Source organism: Scylla paramamosain, chromosome 21 (assembly GCF_035594125.1).
Source record: "Scylla paramamosain isolate STU-SP2022 chromosome 21, ASM3559412v1, whole genome shotgun sequence".
In the NCBI taxonomy this organism is placed as follows: Eukaryota; Metazoa; Arthropoda; class Malacostraca; order Decapoda; family Portunidae; genus Scylla; species Scylla paramamosain.
This window is the reverse complement of record NC_087171.1, coordinates 11,196,766-11,210,348: the sequence shown is the minus strand read 5'-3', so window position 1 is coordinate 11,210,348 and position 13,583 is coordinate 11,196,766. Positions and strand designations below refer to the sequence as shown.

Genomic DNA, 13,583 nt, shown 5'->3' with positions numbered 1-13,583 from the left:
GGAGGGTAGTTTGGAAATCAATCAAAGCTTTATGCCAGACTCTATCAAAAGCTTTTGATATGTCCAAGGCAACAGCAAAAGTTTCACCAAAATCTCTAAAAGAGGATGACCAAGACTCAGTAAGGAAAGCCAGATCACCAGCAGAGCGGCCTTGATGGAACCCATACTGGCGATCAGATAGAAGGTTGTGAAGTGATAGATGTTTAAGAATCTTCCTGTTGAGGATAGATTCAAAAACTTTAGATAGGCAGGAAATTAAAGCAATAGGACGGTAGTTTGAGGGATTACAACAGTCACCCTTTCTAGGAACAGGCTGAATGTAGGCAAACTTCCAGCAAGAAGGAAAGGTAGATGTTGACAGACAGAGCTGAAAGAGTTTGACTAGGCAAGGTGCAAGCATGGAGGCACAGTTTCGGAGAACAATAGGAGGGACCCCATCAGGTCCATAAGCCTTCCGAGGGTTTAGGGCAGCAAGGGCATGGAAAACATCATTGCAAAGAATTTTAATAGGTAGCATGAAGTAGTCAGAGGGTGGAGGAGAGGGAGAAACAAGTCCAGAATCGTCCAAGGTAGAGTTTTTAGCAAAGGTTTGAGCAAAGAGTTCAGCTTTAGAAATAGATGTGATAGCAGTGGTGCCATCTGGTTGAAATAAAGGAAGGAAAGAAGAAGAAGCAAAGTTATTGGAGATATTTTTGGCTAGATGCCAGAAGTCACAAGGGGAGTTAGATCTTGAAAGGTTTCGACACTTTCTGTTAATGAAGGAGTTTTTGGCTAGTTGGAGAACAGACTTGGCATGGTTCTGGGCAGAAATATAAAGTGCGTGAGATTCCGGTGATGGAAGGCTTAAGTACCTTTTGTGGGCCACCTCTCTGTCATGTATAGCATGAGAACAAGCTGTGTTAAACCAAGGTTTGGAAGGTTTAGGTCGAGAAAAAAGAGTGAGGAATATACGCCTCCATGCCAGACACTATCACTTCTGTTACGTGCTCAGCACGCTAAGACGGGTCTCTGACATGGAAGCAGTAGTCGTTCCAAGGAAAATCAGCAAAATACCTCCTCAGACCCCCCCAACTAGCAGAGGCAAAATGTCAGAGATACCTCCGCTTAGGGGGATCCTGAGGAGGAATTGGAGTGATAGGACAAGATACAGATATGAGATTGTGATCGGAGGAGCCCAACGGAGAAGAAAGGGTGACAGCATAAGCAGAAGGATTAGAGGTCAGGAAAAGGTCAAGAATGTTGGGCGTATCTTCAAGACGGTCAGGAATATGAGTAGGGTGTTGCACCAATTGCTTTAGGTCATGGAGGATAGCAAAGTTGAAGGCTAGTTCACCAGGATGGTCAGTGAAGGGAGAGGAAAGCCAAAGCTGGTGGTGAACATTGAAGTCTCCAAGAATGGAGATCTCTGCAAAAGGGAAGAGGGTCAGAATGTGCTCCACTTTGGAAGTTAAGTAGTCAAAGAATTTCTTATAGTCAGAGATGTTAGGTGAGGGATATATAACACAGATAAATTTAGTTTGAGAGTGACTCTGTAGTCGTAGCCAGATGGTGGAAAACTCGGAAGATTCAAGAGGGTGGGCACGAGAGCAGGTTAAGTCATTGTGCACATAAACACAACATCCAGCTTTGGATCGAAAATGAGGATAGAGAAAGTAGGAGGGAACATAAAAGGGGCTACTGTCAGTTGCCTCAGACACCTGAGTTTCAGTGAGGAAAAGAAGATGAGGTTTAGAAGAGGAGAGGTGGTGTTCTACAGATTGAAAATCAGATCTTAGATTGCGAATGTTGCAGAGGTTAATGAAAAGTTGAGGGGAGTGTCAAGACACTTAGGTTCGTTGACAGAAAGGCAGTCCGACCTGGGGACATTTATGGTCCCCTTCCCAGATGGGGACTCCGAGGCTGGTGTAGGAGTTACCATGAAAATTTTGAAATTTTTGAGTGAAGGGTGTGTGTGTTATTAGGTGCTTGTAGTTTTGTGTGGAGGAAGAGAGTTGTCTTCAGAGAGCAGGCTGTGACTGCCCCCTTGTGTTGTGAGACACGAAGGGAAATGTTCAGTGATGTCACAGCTGGGTTTAATGATAAATTCACAGCACCCCCTGAACTGTGCTTTAGACCTCACTGGGAGTAATTATTGTTTCGGCAGGTGTCTACTGCCTCCTCCTTGTGAATGATAGAAAATTCTTCAGTACCATGCTCATTAAAGGACTGGATATTGGTAACTGTGGTATGAGGTACCACCTGGTGTGAAAACTGCCAACATTTATGAAAACTGGGATATTTGTAATGTCTCATCCCAACCATCCATTGAACACTACTTGTTGCTAATACAACCACAGCATAAACACATTATTTGGCCTTGCTGTGGTCACAACTTCTGATTTTGGAAATTGACCATGATACAACTTTGGAGCTGTTACAGTACTTATGTTGAATAGGATGAGAGTGAATCTTGATTTCCATATTCTTACATTTGAACAAAATCAACAAGCCATTCTATAGAAGCTTTCATTTTATGCACATTGTAAATTTTTTTTTTCATAGCTTTTGATTCACCCAAGTAGTATAATAAACATAATTCTTCCTCAGCAGAAGCCTTGAAAATATTTAATTGCATTGTTATAGAATGCATTGATGGAGATGAAACATGCATAGAACATAGATAAATTTGTCAGAAAAAAAAGTTGAAGAAATTATCATAAATTATATCATCTGGTTCTTTTAGTAAGATTGGTCATAATTGAAGGATCCAACTTCTATTATTTTTTTCAGATGCAGTTGTACTATGTAGCAATTGTGTCATTATAGTTAGTATGAATGTGCTTATCATATGTTGTTTTCATAGGAAAAAACTTACTGACCAGAAGATGGTATAAAGGATTTGGCTTGGACTGAAGAACAAATCAGACAAGAAAATTATTTGTATAGTTGTGAAAAAGATATGGTGTGTAGATCCATAAGACATTCACCCATTAATTCATTGAATTTTAATGAAACTGAGACTGATCCAGAGAGATTACTGTGCATATAGTGGCTGGTATATTAGATTAAGGTGGAAAATCATTGATGAAGAGGCTGAGCAGTCCACTTATTTTTGATTGCCCAAGTGAGGAATGTTGTGCCATGTTTGTCATACTTGTTCTCTACATGTTTTACTTTTTCATTATGCATTTCATTACAATGTGGCAATTTAAATACCCAGAAGGCAACTTTCCTTTTTTATGGGAATATGATTTACTGGATACAATAACTTTTTCTACCTTTTAATTTTTTTTCTGTTCAAAACTACATAGAATTCAAATTATTGAAACCAGTAATTGCCCCAGTTTTTTCTCTGGCATTCTTTCTTTGGTGTGACAGTTAGCTGCTGCCCTGTTTAGCCCCATTACAACTGCCCTTTACAAGAGTTCATAGGAATAGACATTAGGTGTAGGTAATGTAGATAGTTATATCTTCAGTAGAGTTTGCCATGTAAGGAAAATAGGAAATCTTTCATAACCTTACTAAAGTGCATCCGTGACTGAACTGGTGTCAGACATCAGAATAACAGATTCATTATTACACTTTCAAAGTTAAATATAAATAGTAGTAAATTTTGAAGATTGCATTATTATTATTATTATTATTATTATTATTATTATTATTATTATTATTATTATGATTATTATTATTATTATTTTATTTTTTATTTTTTTATTTACTTATTTATTTTTTATCATGTCTCAGATTGCTAATGTTTATGTGGCTCTTTTCCATGTCTCATTTATAATTTTCCCTCCAGGATACTGAAGCTGAAATACGAAGATTCACACAGTTTCACAAGAAAAGCTGAAAACAGTAGTGGAATTAGTTCATAATTTGTATTATAGTATTATTTTTTATTTTCACTTATATTATGAGTCTGAATAACTCTTATAATGACATCACTGCTGTCATATATTATATGTAATGTTTTGCACCACTTCACAATATTCTATAATTCATATAGTGTTTGTGTGTTTTATATATATATATATATATATATATATATATATATATATATATATATATATATATATATATATATATATATATATATATATATATATATATATATATATAAAGCACATGAGCATGTACATGTCAAAGTGTTCCATGCAGAGTTACTACAGTTGAAAATAATAGATAAATGTTAAAATTATTTATGTACCTGATTATTTAAACCAAGAGTATTATATTCACACCCAGTTGATGAGTAAGTCCACTCCTTAAGTTTTACATCTAACCATGCATATAATTATATTGTAACATTAATATTAAGATGGTATTTATATCATGAATCATTGCACTTAATATTTTTAGAATTCAGCAAATGAACATTTCATCATCATAGTTTTTGACTCATTCAGGCTGTCATTTTTTGCACTGCTCAAAAACATGTAATAGTTGAAGTAGGTTAACATTGTTCAGTCTGTCACTGCCAGTATCATCAGCTCACTTACACTGCCATTGTTCACAGGATTATATATATTCTTTGATAAGATATTTAGGGCATTTTTATATTTATTGTAGTATTTTAACAAAGGATTTTATTTACAGTTTGAACATTGCTATGTGACTTGTCTTGTATCATAGTGTAAACAGTTTCATGTACAGTGGAACCTTGGTTACCAAACACCCTTTTCAAACAAATTGGTCTTCAAACAAAATTTTGAACTCATAATTCGGTTCTAGATAAAAGTTACTTGATTTGAAATATTAAAAGACATAGGAAAAGCTACTGTTTATTACTAATCTATAATTTCTATAAATATTTACTTTGTTTTTATGTATTTGGGGGAGAAAGAGATTGTAAGACAATAATTCAGTCTTAGAAACAAGGTAAATGTTGAAAAGCCTCGATGTAAACAAACAGTTTTTTGTGCTCAGGAGTTTTCCCAAGACACCTGTGGCTCTCTTGATGACTCCCAACACCATCATTACTCCATTAGCTTTTCCTGGCAGCAAGATGTCAAAATGTTATGATCACTTTCATTTTGGTGGTAAGTGGGTTGCTCCTTTCTGTACCCTTCTGTAAGGCTTCCCTCACCAGATTGGTGATAGAGTAACTGCACAATCTAAACAGTATCTTCTTATGAGTTCTGTGTCAAAGTTCATTCAATAAACAATTTGTGAACTGGAGATGTGAAGGAGCCATCTTGGTTGTGGGAGTGTCTGTCATAAGCCACTAAGACAGAGTAGACTGGTGTCTGGGAACAAATCCATTTTAAATTGATTCCTATGTGGAAAATAGTGTTTTTAAATATTTCAGATTTCAAACAGTATTCAGGAATGAATTAAGTTCTAGAACCAAGGTTCCAGTGTGTTATGAAATGATCACTTGGATATATCCATGTACTTTAAAAACTAGGAAAGGGCAGATTGATAGATTCTATCATAGTGTCTCAAAATAGGGTGATCATGTGATGTTTAAGTTGGGTTAGGAGTTGTCTTGTTTTCCATCCCATTTGAAGGAATTACTCTCATAATCTTTTGATAATGATGTGGCCCCCTCCTCACCCTCCCAAGGCTCCACTGCTCAAATATCTTTATTGATATTGAGAATTTGAGGATGAGGGTAAAGACAGTAGTAGTGATGTAAAATTTGGTGGGGACAACCAAATCTTGGATGGTCATTGAGATTTAAGCAAAAAAATTTCACAAATTTGATTAATATTGTCCAAAGACATTTACTGGTAAGTAAAATTTTTGGTGTTAATAGGCATTGGTGATTGGTCTCCTATTCAGCTTACAACCAGATGGCATGGGTATTTATACTGGTATTAGTTTACTTTAATTCATGGATTGAAGTGCTATGGAATGATTAGTGACACTAAAATGGTGTACAGATGCAAACTACTCAAAAGTTTGAAAGTAAATATGGAATATGTATAAAATCATAATTATGAGGACAGAATTGGAAGGTTCATTAGGCTGTTCTTAAGACCTCTATGTAGTTATGTTCAATAATTTTTTTTCTCTCTCTCTCTCTCTCTCTCTCTCTCTCTCTCTCTCTCTCTCTCTCTCTCTCTCTCTCTCTCTCTCTCTCTCTCTCTCTCTCTCTCTCTCTCTCTCTCTCTCTCTCTCTCTCTCTCTCTCTCTCTCTCTCTCTCTCTCGATTACTCCTCAATACAAGTATCTGCCGCAACTCAGGAATGCTTTGTATGAAAGCCAATGAAACGAAGATCTTGCGAATGCAATTGAAAATGTGAATGCTCATGACAGTGCCTGTGACACTTTCTTTTACTGACAAATAATGTATTTGTTTAATTTAAAGATTTTAGTTGAAATAACAAAAATTTATAAATAAGCAGAGATGATAGTTATGTAGGTGCAGGCCATGTACTCCTGTGATTACAAAAAAAACAAACAAACAGATTTTTGGTTTCAAAAACCTTCCAGGATTCTCTTGATTTCATTTCAGGGAGAAAAAAAAGGAGGGAGTTTGTCAGGATCTAAAGAATATGCCCAGTTTTTCCCATTCATTGTAGATGTTAATGGTTGGTCCATCATTTAACTTTTTTAGGATATAGGAGGGGCAACTGGATAAGGGCAACAAAACTGCAATAAAAAAAGTCCACTGAGGTGCCAGTCCCCTAAGTCAAAAGCAGCAGTCAAAAATTGATGGATAAGTGTCTTGAAAGCTACTTCTTGTAAGTTCAAGTCATAGGAAGGTGGAGATACAGAAGCAGGCAGGGAATTCCAGAGTTTACCAGAGAAAGGGATTAATGACTGAGAATAATGGTTAACTCTTGCATTAGAAGTGAACAGAATATGGTAAGAGAAAGAAGAATCTTGTGCAGTGAGGCCATGGGAGGACGGGAGGCATGCGGTTAGCAAGATCAGAAGAGCAGTTAGCATGAAAACAGCAGTAGAAGATTGCTAGAGATGCAACATTGTGGCAAAGAGAAAGAGGCTGAAGACAGTCCCCATATATGTGAAGCATACTCCGTACATGGACAGATAAGGCCCCTGCCCCTGTACAGAGTTAGCGTCTGGTGGGGTGAGAAAAATTACTTAGCAAGTTCTTTAATCCAGTGATGAAAGACATTGTTTGTCATTGGAAATGCTTTATTATGGATGAAGTTACATAAAGAAAACTAAACAAATGTCATCACTTTCCATCCACACCAAAGCATTTTTCACACTGATAAATGGATGTAAATGGGATGTGTATGGGATGTAAATGGGATGTGTAAATGGGATGTAGTTCCCACATTGTGGGAACTACATCCCATTTATCATGTTCAATTTCATCTGTGTAATACAGTTACAAGCATACATAACAATAATTGTTGTATGGAACTTTAAATTATTATTTATTTATTGTTATTATATTTTACTTCTATATTAATTTATTTTCTGTTTTCGTAAGAAGTTTCTACTTGGAGGAAATTTTTTTTTTGGTCTCCCAGAGACTTAACTAAGTAAGACAAGTTTGGTTTCACCAACTCATTTTGCTCCTATAAAATTTAGACAACTTGCATTTGAGATATAAAATTAGAATTTTCTTCATATTTGAGTAACTTTTCAGTTTCTTTATTTTTACACCAGCATAAGCCTTATCTCAACTTCATCACCAGCCTTATAACTCTGTGAATTCCATTTATAATGGCAATTTCTGAATTCTTTCAAATGAGGGCATTAATTTCACCTACACACACATGCAAAGACACTACACTAGGCAGTAGTAACATCTTTGCATGTCCCTTGGCAGGTTAGGGTTTGCACCCTGCTCAGGTTGTTAAAGGTTTTCACTGATGAGTGAAACATTCCTGCTCTTGAGCAAGAGGATTTGCGTGTATACTGTTTGAAAAGCTTTACCCATAAATCAGATAGTATTAGCTCCATAAGGCTAATAGCAGGCAGTTATGAAGCCATAATGATGATTCTCAAGACTGGATGAAAAAATTAGATCAGTTACACAAATACTAATAATTTCTCTCTCTCTCTCTCTCTCTCTCTCTCTCTCTCTCTCTCTCTCTCTCTCTCTCTCTCTCTCTCTCTCTCTCTCTCTCTCTCTCTCTCTCTCTCTCTCTCTCTCTCTCTCTCTCTCTCTCTCTCTCTCTCTCTCTCTTTTTGTTTTAAGTGTATTTTCAAGTGATAATTTTAGTCATATTTGTGTACAGTCAACCTTGACCATCCTGACCACTAGCATAGAAAAAAGACATATGGCATTACCCACTTCATGTATGCATGTTTTTTTTTTTTTTTATGTGTGTGTGTGTGTGTGTGTGTGTGTGTGTTGAAGGGATAGGGGAAAGATTTTAAAGGGGCAGAACTGTATGAACCCGTTTCATGCGTACTCCCATTTATCTCTTGTTGAGTTGGCTGTTCAGTTGCCACACCATATCTTCCAGAAAATTTTGTCTTAAATTCACATCTTACGTGGGACCACTGTACATTCATTGCAATAAACAGTAAACTAAAAACTTTTTCCTAAATATTCCCTGCTGAAATGGGGATGCTCTTAAATATCATTAAATACTGTAATGGATTCCTATAGAGTATCTTGTTGCCAGAAAATTACATTTTTTAGAGTGTAATGGAGACATCACTTACAAATTAGGAAGTAGGAAGTAGCAGGCTAATCTCTTAAGGGTCAGATTCATTAGAATTATTTTCAAGCCTTTTTGACTGCTTTGTATTGATTTTTCACTTCTCAAGTAAACAAATTGCCTGTTAATGCTCTCATTAATGAATTAAAGTAGCTTAATCAAGTATAGTATTGTATATGTATACAGACAACTACAATGATATATTCATTGGTATGGTATTCAGCTGGCAACTGGCAGTGTTCTTTCATCTTTTGTGGGTGTGTTTTTTTAAAGTTTGGAGTTGAGATAATCAATTTCATATGCTTGTTAGTGATTGTGGTGAAAGTGAGTAATAACCAGAAGCTGGTAATCATAATTGTGATTAACATTGCCATTAGCTCACATGAGGAGAACATCTTTCAGTCATCATTGTATGTAGATTCTCTCTCTCTCTCTCTCTCTCTCTCTCTCTCTCTCTCTCTCTCTCTCTCTCTCTCTCTCTCTCTCTCTCTCTCTCTCTCTCTCTCTCTCTCTCTCTCTCTCTCTCTCTCTCTCTCTCTCTCTCTCTCTCTCTCTCTCTCTCTCTCTCTCTCTCTCTCTCTCTCTCTCTCTCTCTTTCTACAGAAAGGCCCTCAATAACAATATTCAACACATTGTTTTTACAAAATTGAAGGATAAGCAAATGCATTATTGCTAGATACTCTCTACCTACATGTTTTATAGAGAAGGTTTTGATCTTTTGTATTAGGCATTCATCTTTAAAGAAAATGCAAAATATTGCAGGCAATCTCTCTCCTGATGGTAAAAGAAAAGAAAAGGTGTTATTTATTGATATATATAAATCTCAGATCATTAATTCAGGGGAGGAATAGAGACCAGACACAACATTGCCATGAGTGGCCTTGCATTAATTTGTGCAGTTCAGTTGCTGCCTGATCATGCATTAATAATGTAAATTTATGTTAATGTCACTTAGGGTTGAAAATCTGAGAGGAAGCAAGTGCAGATAGTGTCTAAATAGTCTTCCTGTCATCTCAAACCTATTTATGCCATTGTCCACTGAAGTGTGAGGATGAAGCTTACATGATAACAGAAGTACTATACTACACACTGCCATATCAGGTGTTTCTTAAAGATAGGAATATTTGTAATAGGTGTTTGTAGATCTTCAAGGAGACTTTGGTCCTCCCAGAGAACCTAGCATTTTTTTTTTTTTCCCCTCATAATTTGTATCAACCCTGCATGCTATTCAGCTGTAATGAATGCATGAAATATCTTATGTTGGCAAAGGGTTCAGATTTTTAAGAGAAATCTGTGTTACCTGCAATATGTATCATCTGTATATCTTGATTTGAAGCCAGATAGTGATAACTTAGGCTGGGAATCACTGATGTAATAAAATCACACTTCACTGACCTGGAATCATTTCAACTTTGTACTGAAGAGCAGGGGGGAAGATGGGCAAATTTGTATGAGTACATTTATTTCATTACAAAACAACCAACAGTTGGAAGCTGTGACAATGCCTAATGATTTCAGGTGTGGATATATGTTCATAGTTCAGTTGCTCCTTCCTACATTGTCTCTGAGACCTTGAGGGGAGATAGGCTTGTGTGTATTTAACTACCTCATGACAACCCTATCAATTGACTTGGTGATCTCAATTGTTTACCTATACAGTAATCATTTTATGTTATGATTCAATTATTGCATTCCTCAGCAAAGGTACTATAAATTCAGGTAAAACATTTGTAGGTTATTTTTTTTTAGGTACTTGTAACATAGTATTTATCACTAATCTACTATAATTTTCTTATTTGCGTAATTTTTCATCCTTAAAATTTTTCTATTACATATTATCTTAATTTAATTTTATTATATTATTTTATGTGTTTCTATGTATCTGATTATTTTTAGTATTGTCTAATTTTTCACTTGTATATTTTTTATCTATTTATATATTATTAATGCAGTTTAGTAGCTTAGGTTTTCACTCAAATCATCAGTGTTGAACTCTAACCCAATTTACTCTGATACCTGTTCTGTGGAACTACTTCAAGGAGGTGTCTGTGACAGAATAATAGATTACTTTCTGTCTATCCCCCACAATCTCCCATCTCTCCTTATCTCAGGTTATCAAACATTCTTTCCTTCCATTGTATGAGGGTCTCTCCCATGCCCGTAACATTCATAACTCAATACATCTTCCTTGTTAGTGACTTTACTTCTTTTCCATCTTTTCCATGTCATTAAACCATCTACCACTTATATTTCTCTACAATTCATTCCTTTACCTTTATATGTAACAAATCTTTCATCCAAGAGTTGAATTTCTAGTAAATGAAGTTGTATCTATAACTATACTGAAATGTATTTTATTGTTGTAATTATTAATAATTGTAATTGAAATTTTAAGTGTAAACTTAAGGATAATGCAATGACTAAAGAAAGGACTCGCATTGAAAATATATATTTTTTTTTTAACCACTTTAGTTATTATATTTACAATCTTATGATTCAGTACCCATTAATTCAAGGAACGTGGGGATGGGAAGGGCAGGGGAGTGATTCCAGACACATGTCATCGATAGTGATAGAAATGGAAACAAAGCCAGTGATAGTCAAGCTACACACAACAAAGATGTACATTCCTGACTAGTTTTACTGGAATCTGAGTGATAACATGCAAGCTTTGGTACACATAGTGAGAAAAGAGTGGATGAAAGTGGGATGGCAAGGATATGCAAGTTGGTGTTGTTACTGGACAGTGTTGGAATATTAGAGAAGAGAGGACTTGCAAGGATGTGTAGACAGCAGTAAGTGGAGTAAGTGCTGTATTCCTCCTGCTGAGGAAGTTTTCCGAGGAGTAGACAAGACTAAGAAGATCTACATATTATATAAACAATGTAAGGCATTCAGTTATATTTTATTTGTAGATATTCCTTTGTAGATCAAATAATCTCAACATATGTGTCACCAATTAAAATCACTCCAGTGTGTGTGTGGGCACATTCTAAAATGGAAAATGGCTCTTCATAAGTATCTAATTGCTATATCAATATATTATACGCCTCTTCATTGTTCTGCCAGATAAGAGGTCTCAGTCACAGTGCAGTGACTGTTCTAATGAGTGCAACATTTCAAATTTCTTTTTAACCTTTTTTCTCCCCACAAGTGTAAGCCAGCTTTTTTCACATCCCATTTTTGTCACCAGAAAACCATCTGAACAATATCTGTGTAAGCTGGTAACAAATAGGAGTCAAGTGAATGTATAAAATGGCTGCTGCTCACTTATATTACATTAGAGCAACCAAAATGGCTGGTGATATTTTGTTGCCTTATTCTTACCAGTATTTGAAATATGTGCATTTTGCAACAGGTGTTAATAGGACACTTACTAATTTATGACTTCTTGAAAATTTTATTATTCTAAAAGCACAAAAATTAGGTCATCAGTATTGAGATTGTGAACTATCATTTGATATCATGAACTCTGGTGTAGTTTAGTCTCCTGAAGATATGCAGATGTGGCAGCACTGTCATTGGTCATAGTAATTTATGCCAGCCGACTGGTCCTTATTCTAAATGTACCAGTGATTGCTTGGCTTTAGATAGCAACATTTTTTGTTCCAGAATTTGTGATGTAGAGTATAGCACCCAATAACATCATGAGCTATCTTGGCTCTGTGGATTAGTAAATATGAAACCTTTTGTGGATGTGTTTGACATTTCTAAATTGAAGTGTTAATTTGGTTGTTAAGGATTTATAAGCTTATTTATAAGGGTAGAGTTCTATGAGTGGTAATGTGATTGAATTGATTTGTATGCGAGTTACTATTAGCACATAAAGGGTTTCCATTCTGTAGCATAATTTGATGGCTCTTGATAAAGATTCACTGCCAGCCTTTGTGATGTAAATTCACATTTATCATCATGTTGGTTCCACTTGTAGTTGTTGTAGTCATTATAAAATATGAATCAGCTGTTCAGTGCATGGGAGGTAATTGGCCTTTGTTAGGCCTGTGGTTGAGTAATTCTTACCTATTTAGTGTTTTGAAATATTCCCTTCTGAAAGTTTCTACCAGCAGGGAAATAACTTTGAGAAGTTTTGCATTTGCTATTTAATGTTTGATGGTTTGCCAAGGCAAGTGTCTTGTTACAATTAAGTACTGTGTGACTGGTTTTTAGTATGTGGGAATAGTATAGATCATGGATAAGTATATGATTTGTCAGACTAAGCTTCTTATAATTAGAGGTTCAATTATGACTCAATGAATGAAATAGTTGAATATTACTGGCAATGCAAAATTAAATATCGCTGGATATGATCTTTTTTTTGTTTTTAATTTATATTGTTTGATAGATTAATATTTTCAACAAATGAACTCCAACTATTCTCTGGTCCTAATTTTTCATGTGTATAAATACTAGTTTGAGGAAAAATCATAACTTGTTGAGTCCTATATTTCCTCACACTGAAAAAAAAAAAAAAGGACCAATTAAGTATGAGAAAATTGAAATGTCACTGTATCTCATTTAATAACTAAAGAAAATAAGACTAGGTTATAAACACAATAATTTTATTATCATTTAATTATCAGTGTTATTATTATTATATAAATTTGGTTACTCCAAAGTGCACAATATTTATATCTTCATGCAGTCGGCCGCATCATTCACCGTTTTGAATTTAAAGAAATTTACCCACTCAGGTTATAAATCAAACTAAGAATGTTGATATGTAGATATAACATTAAGTTTTGTATAAAAACTGTTTTTCAGTAAATGTAGTTTTACTATCTTGTTTCAGTTCTTCCTCTACATATTATGCTGTTAAAACTAAACTATGGCATCACAGTTTATACAAGTGGAGAGAAAAGACTTTACAGTACCATGACAGTGAAAGTCGATCAAAAAATCATCTGTTACCTAACTGGCAACGCGCCTGAATAGCATGTTACTGATACCATGCTCCCCATTGGGGTTTCCACAGAAACACTTGAGAAATTTATCCAAAAGCGGGATAAATCT

The 13,583-nt window shown here is 35.3% G+C and overlaps 1 protein-coding gene across 1 annotated transcript in view; it reads left to right on the top strand.

Annotated features, from left to right (window-relative positions):
• Positions 1-3,981, top strand: part of LOC135111011 (ATPase family AAA domain-containing protein 2-like) — a 49,055-nt gene extending 45,074 nt beyond the window's left edge. Inside the window, exon 25 of the mRNA XM_064023864.1 lies at positions 3,779-3,981. Coding sequence (XP_063879934.1) covers positions 3,779-3,829 — 51 coding nt within the window. The 3' untranslated portion in view covers positions 3,830-3,981. The remainder of the gene's footprint in view (positions 1-3,778) is intronic.
• Positions 3,982-13,583: the final 9,602 nt, after the last annotated feature.